At 26.1% G+C, this 14,520-nt stretch overlaps 1 protein-coding gene across 1 annotated transcript; it reads left to right on the plus strand.

The window, feature by feature from the left end:
- Positions 1-9,559: 9,559 nt before the first annotated feature.
- Positions 9,560-10,378, plus strand: LOC129963713 (gem-associated protein 6-like). The gene has a single exon (XM_056078234.1). The coding sequence runs from the start codon at positions 9,676-9,678 to the stop codon at positions 10,192-10,194; it is 519 nt and encodes a 172-aa protein (XP_055934209.1). The 5' UTR covers positions 9,560-9,675; the 3' UTR covers positions 10,195-10,378.
- Positions 10,379-14,520: the final 4,142 nt, after the last annotated feature.

A 14,520-nucleotide genomic window follows, 5' to 3' on the forward strand; every position in this document is an offset into this window, starting at 1 on the left:
CAAAGCTGTTTATCATCACAAATCTTAAGAATAATGAAATTAGAAAAAAAAATTCGAATTCATTAATCCGATGTAAAGCAAAACAAGAAGATACTATAATACATCAAAATAGTTCAAAGCTAAAAGTTAATGATATAAAAAAAATTTAAGCTGTTATGAAGTAAGATATCAAAATGCAAAAGAAACTTCATTAAACTGGTAAGCATTTAAGCATAAAGGTTTGAAAGTTCATTAAACTGGAATGGAGCAATTCATCAAAATGTGACAATTTAATTTGATATGAAATAAATCATCAAGGTATCAAAACATATTATTAAAATAGTATATAATAAAGCATCAAGTTATTGGATATATTAAATCGATATTAGTAAATATCAAGACATGAAAATTGATTATACTGCCAAAAAAATGTCATGACTAGCTGTAGCAAATTTTCTGAAGTATAATATGCATATCACTTATAATATGCATATTTTAATATGTAACTAATTATGTTAAGAAAACAAACCAGATACTGGATATTAAAAGCATATCATATACCCGTTTAAAAATTAAATCAATGATTGAAATTAAAATATTCGATATATTAGTATTATTGTACAATATATGATTGTTAATGATGGTAATTATTATATTAGCATAAAAAGTAATCCAATATTGAAAAGTTGTAGCAATTTCTAAAAACATAACAATACGCTTTAAGAAAGGAATTGCTTGGGCTGTTGTGTTTTGATAGAATAATATAGACATTCAATTAATACAAGAATTAGTAAAATGATTAGATTTTTATCGAAAAGTAAAAATACTTCAAATTGCATTTTATAAATAGGAAACATATCATATTGTTAAGGCGAAATAATAGTGTCATTCCCTTCCCTAAATATCCGAATTAATTCGTAATAAAGTAAAATGAATTAATTTCACACACTTTTTAGAAGTTTAACCATGAGTCATTTTAGAATAATATACAATCTATGAAGGAAAGGTTCAGCAAGCACTATTTATAAACATGTCAAATATTATTTTTTGTATTAATATTGATTTATGTAATTAATTTTTATTAATTCTTTTAAGACGAAGAAAAATTATTATATCTTTATTTATTAGAGTTTCTTTCTTTATTTTAACAAACAAAGAAAAAGCAACAAATTTCTGTAAAGCACAGATATGGAACAGGATTACCTCTATGGTACATAAAAGAAAATAAGGGTGTTGTTTATAAAAGAAACAGAAAAATGTTGAAAAACTCTTTGTTTGAACATTATTACATTTTTTTAATTATTTCCTTTATTTTTAGTAAATACAATTAAATTAAACTCTTTAAAAAATCAGTGAAAACATTTCCAGCAATATTTATGCTTCTTATTTAAATTTAGTTGAAATATTTTTTTGGACATAATTTTTTTTTTTTAAATTTTATGTAAATTTTTAATTTATACAAAATCCAGTTCTAAATTTCTGATTTGATTATACCTCATCTAAAATAAACATTTTATTTTGTAATTTTTTCCAATCATTTAATCATTTCAACTTTAAAAAATTATATAAACTTTCGAGTCTAAATTTAGCTAAATGTTGAGACATATGCATGCAAAACAGTATCACATATCATCATTGATTATTTAATGCACAATACAGCTTGAATGCAGAAAGAAAACGCATGCGTTAAGAAAGAAGAATAAATAGGTTTGGATACCTATTTAGATGCATGGTTTTTCCCTCCTCTCACTTTGTAAAACTACCATAAAAAAATACTGCAATTTATTTCAGATTTGCAATTCCTTTAGAAATAATAAAAAAACACTACATGTCTCAAAAGCACATGCCCTTCTTAACCTTTATTAATATAATTGATTAGTTTACTTAATAGCACCTGCAGTCAATATGTAAAAAAGCGATACATTTTTAGAATTAGATTTAGATATCAAGATATTTTCTTGACCAAGTCAAAAATAAAAAAATACGATAACAATCATCAAATTCAATAGATGCTCAAGTCTTATTCATAAACATGGAAGTCAATGCAAAGTTTGTGGGATGGGTTTGTTGAGCATGTATAGAGGTGTCAAAAGTTTTGATATCTAAATCTATTAAAATGCATAGCAAATATCAAGGCCGGATTACGCCTTCTAGGGAACAATTTGGCAGTACAAATCTCGAGGGCCTCCTTTAACCCTTCAAACTTTCAAAATCAAATATCCTTATCGATTTTAATTTTAATCATTATAAAAGAAACTTTATGCAGCAAATTTTGGCAAGGTGAAATAATAAAACGCTTAATATCAGATCATCTTCTAAAAAGTTGATTTTAATATACTACGTATTAAAAAAATCTACAAATTAAAGAGAAATTTTAAATAAAAGAGAAAAAGTAAGGAAACGTTTCTTAATAAAATATTAATTAATATTTAATAAAAAATTGGATGTTATTTAAAATTATAACAAAATTTTCTAAAATTATGAAATATCATAATGTAAAACCTGAAAATGGTAGTCAAATAGGAATGCTATTAAAATAATATTCTAAATGTAAGCAAAACAATACTTGATTTTAATTTGAATAAGGGCGTATATAATTAAATGAAAGCATAAAATTAAATAATTTGAAAAATACTACGAAAGAATTTGAGGGATCGGAGCCCAAAATGTTGTTGGCCATTGGATGATTGATTACTGCATTGCAAAATATAAAGATAAATTTTCCAATTTATCTTCATAAATCAAAATTCTGATGAAAAAAATAAATTTTATATAATTCCAACAAATTACCCTCTTGCCCCCCATCTAAATCGATATTAGAAATTCAAATCCAATTATTCAACCAGGCCTAAGTTCCTTTTTCTGATAAAATTGTACAAAACCAAAAATCTCTGAGATTATTTATTCTGTAATGAATACCTAACTGAAGCACTTCAATGTTTAAAAAAGAATACCATAATTTTAAATTTCAATAACAAAAAACTTCTGGCTGTTTTTTAAATCACGATTAACGAAAAGAACAGTTCCTAATTTTATACATAGATTTATTTAAAGATTCGCTCATAAAAAAAAGAATAAGATTTGTGATGATATTCAAGCAAGTTGCATAGCTCGGAGCTCAAAATTTCAGGTTAGCAGACTGCTTATTTATAGATTTATCAAAATCTAATCGAGGATTCAGTAACAACAAAACCATTAGTAGACATTGAAAGAACAGATATCGGCAAATATTGGATTATCTTTGAAAAAAATAATTTGATAATTCAGTGATTTAATGCACTTTCAGAGAATAGAATTCATTTCACTGAAAAATAATACCTAGAAAGTGTACCATTTTTGTGAAAACACAACGCCTGTAATGCAATCTGCTCTAACATTGTCTGCCGTCCAGTGTCCAAATCCTCTCTCTCTACACTGTGATTCTGTGCGTGCATTACATTCTTCTTCATTAAAAATGTTTTCATCTGAAAAATTGACTTGTTCCTTTTCTTTTTATATGCAGACATAACAAATGAAAGCTTGAAAGACACAAATAGACATTTAAAAATACATTTATTAATCAGCGTAATGAAAATAATACCATTGTAATGCAATTCAGTTGATCGTATATTGATGACAGCGTTGGAATGATTACTCTTGATTTATTAAATAAAGCATCAACTCGGCAACAGTGTTCATCTGGTTGGAAATGGAGAGACAGACAAAATAAATAGAGTAAAAACACTTTCCTAACACTCCGGATTGTGTTGATTTTACCTTGAATGAATATAATTCCGGCAAAAAAAAAACTAAATTAAAGGGACAGTAGACTCTATCAGGTATTTTTGTGAATTATTCACTAGTTATGAATTTTTTATGCATGTGTATTAAAATATAAATATACTGAATTCCTTTAAAAAAACTTTTTAAAACAAAATATTATTTTGATAAAAATTAAAATGTAATTTTTTTAAATTTCAAAATATTCCATGCGACTCAATTTTTAATTTTTTCTGTTATTTTTTCCTTATTACCCAATATAAAATTATTTCGAATAAAACCGTGTATGACTTTGCAATTCCAATTAAATGCTAATTTTTTAGATATATTTTTATGCACGCTCACTGAATTTTCATACAAATTTTATGTTTTTCAAAACTAAAATTGAATTTTAAATATCTAAATAAATTCGGAAATATAAAATACATATCCTATTCTTTTTAATGTTTAATAGAAATATTTATTATGAATTCTATTTAATTTCTTCATAAATAAGACACCAGTAACATTTCAAAGATATTTAAATATGATTACTATATCATTTTAAGGGTAGTAATTAAAATGTGTTTTGTTATGTCTAGGTCCGTCAAATATTCCTTTTATTGAAAAATATATCTTATAACATTAATTTAATTGAATATAAACCTCTGTGATAGAATAATAAAAATAAAATTTTTTTTTCTGTTCATTTTTGTTTATTTAAAAGCCTACTGGCCCCTTAAAAGTCTCTAAATAATTTCCTGTCCTAATTTTGGGGCTTTTTGAATTTTCTAATAAAGTTCTTATGTTCATTGTAAACAAAAGCAGCATATTAAGTTCTTCTATTTTATAAATGGCCTTTTTAAATAATCCGATCAATGGTAAGCCAAGAAAATTTCACTTTTGATAGGTAATATGCCCTTTGAGCTTCAGTTTCTTACCACTGAGACTAGATTCCCACCGTATTTAAATCTTGAATTGGATAGTCAAAATTATGATTATTTGACCTTTCAGCCGCTCTTAGGACACGTGGCTTTCTGGCTAAATCGCCTCGCTGTGGTGCGGGTTTTTGAAGGTCTTCATTTCGAGATTGACAAATGATTTTGTATATTTATTTATTTATTTTTGGTATTATTATCAAAATAAATCTTAGAGTTATTATGAATTATTCCAAATCATATATGTGAAAATAAAATTTTACTTCAAAATATTTCTATATTTCATTCAAAATTTAATTGTCAAGATCATGCACATGCGCACAATTCATTCCTATTCTTGGAATTGTGCTTTTAGACCAGATTGACACAGTATTTAAAACTTGAATTGCAGAATCTTATTATGAATCTTATGCCCTTCAGACGCTCTCGGTACACGTGGCTTGGTGGCTAGAGCGGCCGGCTGTATCGTTGGTTGTTGCTGATCTGCAGTTGAAGTTTTAAAACTATCAATAATTTTATATATTATTCTTCGATTTTTTTTCTCATTATTTTGGGCATTACTGTCCAAACTAAACCTTTAGTTACTATGAGATATTCCAAGTCATATAGATTAAAAATATAATTTTTCGTCAAAATATTTCAATGATTAATTGAAATTTTAAGTATCAAGATCATGCACGTTCGCAAAAAAACCATATTTTCACAGTATTTAAATCTTGAATTTCATAGTCGTATTATGAATCTTTGACCTTTCAGCCGCGATCAGGACGCTAGACCTGGTGGCCAGATCGGCAGTCTGTAGCGCTGATTTTTGCAGGTCTTCAGTTCGAGTCTCGAAACTCACAAAAGGTTATATATATATATTATTTATTTTACCTGTAGTTATCAAAACTAATCCTACAGTTATTATGAATTATATATTTAAAAATAAAATTTCACTTCAGAATATTTCTATATTCAGTTGAAATTTTAAGCGTCAAGATCATGTACATGCGCAAAATTCATTCCTATTCTTCGCATTATGCTTTTAGCATTCCTATTGTATTTAAATCTTGAATTTCATAGTCGTATTATGAATCTTAGACCCTTCAGCCGCTTTCTTGACGCGATGCTTCACGACTCGATCGGCTGGCTGTGACTGAATTTTGCAGGCCTTCAGTTCAAGTCATGAAGCCGACACATGTTTTTATACATTTTTATTTTTTAATTAATTTATTTATTTCTGGTATTATTATCAAAACTGATCCTACAGTTATTATGGTTTATTCCAAATCATATATTTAAAAATAAAAATTGTACCTTCAAAATATTTCTATATTTAATTCAAATATTAATTTTAAAGATCATGCACATGCGCAGAATTCATTCCTATTCTTAGAATTGTTCTTTTAGACCAGAGTTCCACCGTATTTAAAACTTGGATAGTCATATTATAAATCTTAGACCGTAAGTCAGCTCTCTGGACACGTGGCTTGTAAGCTTGAGCAACAGGCTGTAGTGCTGATTTTTGCAGATCTTCCGTTCGAGTCTCGCAATCGACAAATGGTTTTATATATTTTTCTTTTTTTATTTATTTTGGGTATTACTCTCCATACTAATCCTATAGTTAGTATGAATTCCTTCAAATCATATACTTCAAAAATGAAATTTTCAATATTTAATTGAAATTTTAAATGTTAAGATATTTATTCCTATTTTTAGCATGCCCGGCCCCCATAATTGAGTTCTTATTAAATAGTTAACTCTGATCCCCATAGTTGAGTTATTATTAGATAGTTAAATCGGGGTCCCATAAATGAGTTATTAACAAAGAAGTAGTGGAGTTACCCTTCAGTTATTATTAGATAGTTAGTCCCGCCACCATAATTGAATTATTATTAGGTAGTTAAATACGGCAGCCATAATTGAGTTATTATTAGATAATTAGAAGAAGTTCAGTTATTATTAGATAGAAAGCCCCGAAACCCTTAATTTAGTTATTATTAGATAGTTAGTGGAGGAACACTTCAGTTATCATTAGATAGTTAGGTCCAGCCACCATAACTGTGTTATTATTAGATAGTTAATTTCGGCCTCATAATTGAAGTATTATTAAATAGTTAGGCTCGATCCCCATAACTGTTATTATTAGATAGTTAAGTTCAGCCCACATTATTGTATAGTTAGGATGTTTATTATTGAATAGTTAGTGGAGAGACCTTATGTTATTATTAGATAGTTTGACCCGGCCCCTATAATTGGATTAATATTAGATAATTAACATGAGAATTATCTATTTTATATTAATTTTTAATTCCATGAATACAATACATTTATTTTTTAATATGCGAGGTAAAAATATCAATGGTGATGAAACGTGAAAATTCATTTCTTTGAAATTTTAATCATTTGACTTGAATTTACGCCTAGATCTTTTAATAATTCTTCTTCACTTCTGCAGTTTTTGATAACAAAGCATTATCTGGTGTTTATCATGAAATTCCATGCAATACTAATAACCTTTTCTAAAGGTATATTTTCTTGTCGAAATTATTTAATTTGCACGTAATGTACCACATAAGTTATATACCCCTTTTTATTCCAGATATTTTGAAAATAAGTTAAGAAATGTTATCGTATAAAAATATATCATGCAAAATAAATACATTTATAAATGGATTTCATTGATCATCGTAAAAAAATCAATTTGTTTCTTCTATGCAACTAGAAAGAAACTCTAGATGAATGGAATAAGCTAAGCATGATCGATTTTATACACTTTTTGTAGGTTTCTCGCATGAATAAAATTATATTTCGAAAAATATAACTTTTATGTATATAATGTCTATTTTAAATCTAATTTTTAAAGATGGAGGATTTAATTTACTTACGCACTGCTTTGAGAATTCACTGGAATTTATTGGGATCTCTACTGGATTACATGGCTAAAAGCCAAAATACACTAAAGTTGGATGAGACTTTTTAAAATTACGAACTTAAAAACCTTTCACGATTTTGTTGAACAGTATTTCGAAATGGTAACTTTATTTTTAAATATGAAATTATTAATGTTATTATATATATTTATTGTTTATAATAATGAAATAATATATTATCTTTAGGGCTAAGTTTTTTTAACTGCTAAAAACTATAAAATTTTGAGAGTCATGAACACCGAATTTAGCTGTGCCGTACTTATACACTAGACCAATTTGTTAAAAATTTTCTATGAACCATGGCTAAAAAATTTGCAATTTACATTTTTTAAATATAACATTTATTTTAGTATTTTAAGATGGTAATTTGAAGATACTTTCATTTTGCTAATAAATATTTTGTAATTAATAAAATTTTATGATTTTTTTATATACTCTATGTGTGTTTCTCTTATTGAAACTTGCTCTAAAAAAATAAAATACAATTCCGATAAAAATAATATGTAGACATTACAAGCAGGGATATAAATGATTAATAGTCAAAAGATAGGTTACAACCTTTTTTCATCGATTCATCTTTCTTTATTTTCAGAAATTTCACTTTTATTCAATTTTCTTAGAGACTCAGCAAGTATTATCGGCATTTTATTGAAATAACTTTATAGCAAATTTATGAGTCATTAAATTTTCGAGTCTACAAAACCAAGGATTTCATTTCTCTTTTATGTAGCTCTCAAGTAATTTTTAGAGAAAAAAACCATAAGAAAAACATAAGAAATTATGTTAATGTAGCAATCTATTTATTTGCATTAAAATTAGAAATATTTTTTTAAAAAATTAGTTTGTTGAAAAAAATAAAAAAAGAAAGTTTTAGAAAATAATTTTAATGTGAACATTATAATTTTTCAGATAAGGAGAAATCCAGGTTACACTGAAAAGGAAATTAATATCAAAATAAAACAAGCAAAATACTTTACTTTACTTTTTACTTTATACAATATTACTGATGATGTATAAAAATCATTGATCTATACCTTATAGCAACATTTAAATTTTATGTTATACATTAAAAAAATATCCACATTTGGATGAATTTCTATGCATCATACAAGAAGATATAAAAATCTATAAAATTTTTGTTTTTAAAAATCTATCAGAGACAAGTTATTTAAAATATCATTTTTATTTTTAAAAGGACTTAAAAATAATCATATATATATTTTTTAAAAACTTGGTAGTACATAGGCAGTAACGGAATTTTCAAGGTAATCGGGCACGGACAATTTAATTATGTGAATATCAAATCGTTTTAATCATCGAAAAATATTAAATGTATGACAATAATTATGGCGTTTATATTTATTTAGGAAATATTATATATGAAATTTGTTTGGAGTATTGAATATCTGGAGAAACTTCTTTAAGAAATTATATATTTTTCTGTGGATACTTGAGTGCGAAAGAAATGTTGTTTATGCTCTCGCACAATGAAATAAGGAACTTATTGCTTCCTGCTTCGGTCTCTTGTTCTCACGCTTCCACCGGATTGGACAGTTCGTAGCGATTCCTACTTCTTCAAGATTAAAACCAAAACAAAAGACGAATGATTTGAATCACATTTCTCCATGAGTAGTATTGATCACTGGTATGTTTGTAGACTTTTTGTAACTTGTTATATAAAAATAATTCGTAAACTATTCGTCCCTCTAATTGTTTGCAACTTTAAAGCTAACTCCACGGAATAGTGGTTAAAGAAAATATAATCTCTTAAAAAAGCCATTGTATCTCCCCTTCTATGCATTTAATAGTTTGAGAAAATATCTTATCTGAAAACGAATGTTTTAGAAATACAGGGAATAAGGTAGTAATATAGTTTAGTACTCATATAAAATTGTTGGACAATTTATGAGATTTCTTTTCTTCTTCTTCTTTTTTTTTTTTTTGATGTCTACAAACTGTAACTGAATCAATCTATACAAAGTGCAAAAAACGGATTGAAGTTTCGTAACTTGGGATATAAATATTTGTATTTCTCCAATTAATTTGAAAACGTTTTTGAGAGAAAGGAAATTGGTATAAGGATATAATCTTTTTTTCCTTACAAAATGGATACAAAGTTTGACGTTACTTTGAGATATGATGTTCATTTATTGAAATATGTAAAAGTTGATACACATTCTAAGACAGTTCATACCGGTTGGCTTAAAGACATTGATCCCCTTACAGGAAATTTAGTATTGGTTAATTTTAACGATAACGGTTCCAGAAATGAATCTGTAATTCTGATTAAAGGACATAGTTATAAAAGTGTAGAAGTAGTGCGCGAAGATGAACTTATGAAGAATGCAATACAGCATTTTTTCGATGAAGAAGCTGCAGAGCGTTTGACAACCCCAGCAAGCGATATTATTAAACGTAAGAAGCGTTTATTATCTTGGTTGGAAAGAAATCGCTTAGAAACTAAAGAGTCTGATGACAACATAATTGTTTGCAACTCGGTTACAATTCACCCACCTTATACTTCAGAAGATTGTGTAAGCTCTAATGGAAGAGTTCTAGTAATGACAAGAAATTTAATATCAAGTATGCCAGAAACATCGGAAGAAAATCTTGACAGTGACTGAGATTTTTAATCTAAAGAAAGAAAATGCACAAACCTGTGTTCTTCTGAGGGAAATTAAAAATAATTTCATTTTGGATCATCTTTAGATATTTCATTCATTCATTGTAGTTTGATTGTTTGTATCTACATTTTCCTTTTGGAATATTTTGCATTTGTATGTTGTCAACATCATAATTAAAATGAGTTTCCTTATAAACATATTTATTTTATTTTAAAAAACAAAACAATAATGTACTTATAAATTCATAAAGATTTCATTGATATTATTATAATAAATATATATAAATAATTTATTAAGTTGAAAAATCTTTAAAATCTGACTAAATTAATATATATAAATATACATTATGTCAAATGCCTGAAATATTTTCATTTCAATCAACCATATTCTGTGCAAACTTTTTTCTTTAAGAATATTTAACTTGGTTTAAAAAAGCCAAACCTCTTGTAATGAACTTTACCCATTTTGTTTTACCTCCAATATTTTCTTTCATTAAATAAATTATATTACATATAATTAATTAATTGCAACAACTTTTTTTAAAAAGAAATCTTCATGCTCAGTTCCAAAGTAATTAATTCATTTTCATGTATTTATTTAAAAATACATGAGTGAAATGCTCTTTGGATTTTAGTGCTTCATTAACATGTTAGAAAGTATTGTTTATTCATTTGAAAGGCCCATTACTCGGAGCTAGAATTAACTAGATAAAAATAGTGTGATTGTTTCAGATGAATGAGAATTATTATTATTCTCCTAAATACATTTTTTTACAATTTTCATCAAAATATAAAACCAATTACTCTTTGAAAGTTTTTAAAACCTGGCTGTATATATTAATGCCATTTTTCATCTAATTTTGATAATGATGTCGGTCATTTTAACATTAGCAGCTAAATTTAATATTCTTGATTGTTTATATTTTATAGGAATTTGGAGTATAAGTTTTTTAAATGAACTTTTGAAACTATGAAGATTTATATCGTAAGTTTGAATTTTAGCTATATATTTATGAATCAGAAAAAGATTTGTTATTGTTAATTGTAAAATATCTGGATGTTAATTTTTTTATATGCAGTTAAACCAAAAACTAATATGCATTAATGATAGCAAATTGTTTAGTTAGATATATTAAACAAAGAAAACTGAAATGAAATATTATGTTTTCATTTTGTAAATGTAACTTACTGCATTTAATAACAGCATGGGGGCAATTCTCCTAATTATAGCAATGAGATTGATTTTCAAAGTATCATTGTAAATATATATTTATTAATATAATTCGTATAAATATATATTTATTCAATAAATATTCTTTTGTAAACTCAAAACAATTATTTTAATGCTTATCTCATTCCTTTTCATCTTTAAAATAAAATATGTTGTTACGGTTTTACAATTCTATTGAAATTTTGTGTAATTGATTTTGTCAGATTTAAATTTGCTCAGAGTGATATTTTTTGTAATTCGGGTAGTTGAAGGAAAAAAAAGAATAAACATCATTTCTTGTAACTGCTGGGTGATTATTTGGGATTAATCACATAATTTTGAACCCAAATTACATGATTAGGACATCTTCAAGTGGATTAATCTTTTCAAAAATCCTCTATCATATCAGAAGGAAAATGTATGAAAACCAGGATTCTGTGAATAGTGGTTTGTTAAATCGATAGTGGAAAAAAGTTAATAAATCAATTGCTCAAAAAAGTTAAAATTATTATTGAAGACTTAAAATGAGTTTATTAATAAAACACTAAGCATATGAAACAATTATTAATAAAGTATAAAATAGTGTGGGGGGGGAATTAAAATGTAAAATTGAGAAGATTTGATTTACATAGTTAAGTACCCTTTAGGTTCTATATGCAGTTCTTATCTTTATTATTGGTTTAACTGTTAAAATTATATGGTTTGAAAATATTTACATATTTGAAAGTGTAATTTTATTTATTAATCATCGTTCATTTCTACATTTATAAAAGATAGGTTTTATTGCTTCTATCTTTCTTATCATGAGGGAAATGTAGTACATTAAATATTATTCTTTTAACTGCTGTTTTTTAAATTGCCATTAAGGTGTGATGTTTGCAAATAAGCTTAAATACTTTTTTAAACCAAGCAAATATTTATATACTACCCCCAAAAAGCATAATACAGGGTGAAATAAACATAACATATTTTACATCTATACTGTGAAAAATTTTGATCCATATATTTTGGAAGATACATAGATGAAGAATCAATAAATTGAATCCCTTGTAAATTCTAATTGGTAAAGAAACTGTCTTTGGAATTCTACCAAAGTTCAGAAGTGATGTTGAGAATTTCATACTATTTGTATATAATAAAAAAAACACTAATGATTGCTGATTTATCTATTATTCATGTGGTTTATAAGTTTTTTAATGATGGCTATATTTACGAATTCAGATATTAACCATTTAAAAACTTTCTTGAAGCATATCTGATATTCCAAGTATCATAATCTTGATTTGGTGGACAGAATACCATTGATGTGGCAAAAGAGTTTTATACAGGACTGGGTGATAAAAAGCTAAAATGTTAATGCATTTTTAAAAAATATATATATAACAAATAAAGGTATTATGTTTCAATTTGCCTATTCTGTACCATTAAGTAGTATTTCATTATTTTAATTTCATATTACAAAATGGTCAATGTCAATAATTTCTGTTACCTGTTACACTAATATAACTTAATTCAGTTGCATCATTAAAAAAAAACAATTGAATGACTGGATGACATTTTTATTGACATATTTTAAAACCAATATTATTTTTTCTAGTTGTCGTATTGATTTGAATATTTTGAAGAGTTATTTGTATGTAGTAATTGCTAATTTTTTTCTACAAGTCTCCATTATTAATTAATATAAGAAGTCAGCAATATATATTTGGAAATAATGTAGGTGTTGCTTGAAAAGGAAGGAAACTTGTGAAATTTCCCTGTTTTCTTTTGTGTCTGCTTTTTCTGAAAGCTAGTGTGTAGTATATTTTAAATAAATCAAAATTATGTATGTTTAATCGAATTTTGCAATGCAATTTTTATTAGCTTCATTATAAATTCTTTGGTTTGTTGAAAATGTTGATCTTAATTCTGTCTAGTTTTGTAATTTTTTATTTTTGTTTATTTTAAAAGATTGAAATTTTTAATATTTAAAATTTTTATTTTAAACTTACACAATGGTCTGTGATACAATTTAATATTGCATCTTTCATTTAAACTTATCATAAAAACAAGCATAAATATGCAAATGACTTTTTTTTTACATAAAATAACTATATAATTTGTTCTTATAAGATTCATCCATTTTGTGCTCATTATTCTATTTTTTAACAGAATTTGTAGTACTATGCAAAGTGCTTAAATTGGACAATGCAGAGTAGTTCTAGTTGATTAAAAATAAGAATAAAATAAGATGTTTGAAAGAAACACTAGCAATTCTCTGATATAGAGCTGCATACTCTTGCATGTGCTCTAAGAAACATTTATTTCACTAAGTAATGGTAAGTACATCTAAGATGAAAATGAATCTAACAAGACGGAAGTCAAAGTCAAGGCCTTAAAAATATTCTGGAAATGCACTCATCTTACTGCATATCATTTCTTTGAGGAGTAAAATTATTGAAAAGTACTAGTCACGAGATTTCGAAATGAACGGTAGCTATTTCAAACATGGGAGAAACTACTCTTATAACATATATGAAAAGTAATTTGAACCTTAATTGTTTTTATTTCAGTGAAATCTCTTTGATACAGATGAACAATTATTGTTTCTGTTGATATGTTCTTTTGAGCCATGTTTTGAATGACCTACTAAACAGCCATATTGAATTGTAATTCACTGTGATGTGTAATTGTATTAGTTGATTGTATAAAATTCAGTATGATGGGAGTTTAGATTGAAATCATAAATTTTCTATTACCATGATTTCATTCGTGATATATTTTTTAAATATCCCCATACTTTTGGAAATTATTATTTATTGGATCAATCTTGTCAAATGTTTGTTTTTATTTTTCTGAATTTAAAAGGTATTTAAAAAAAAACACTTTTTATTCTTGAGGGATCAGATTCTATTATTTTTAATGAGTTTTACTTTTTCTCTTTTATTTTACTATTCTGTTACATAATTTTTTTTTTTTTCCACTGAAATCTTTCTTTCTATTTTCAATGGTTTGACCTGACTGATAAAGTAGTGCACAGCTTTAACCATTGAAGTTAGAGCATGAAATTTGGAAGGAAATTGTTTCTTGGGTATTAGAAGCTCACTAAGAATGGATATTGCAGAATTTAAATTAATG

This window comes from Argiope bruennichi, chromosome 3 (genome assembly GCF_947563725.1).
Source record: "Argiope bruennichi chromosome 3, qqArgBrue1.1, whole genome shotgun sequence".
In the NCBI taxonomy this organism is placed as follows: Eukaryota; Metazoa; Arthropoda; class Arachnida; order Araneae; family Araneidae; genus Argiope; species Argiope bruennichi.

Bases quoted from the DNA above. Each gene is read 5' to 3' on its own strand.
- LOC129963713 (XM_056078234.1), top strand. From the start codon at position 9,676: ATGGATACAAAGTTTGACGTTACTTTGAGATATGATGTTCATTTATTG.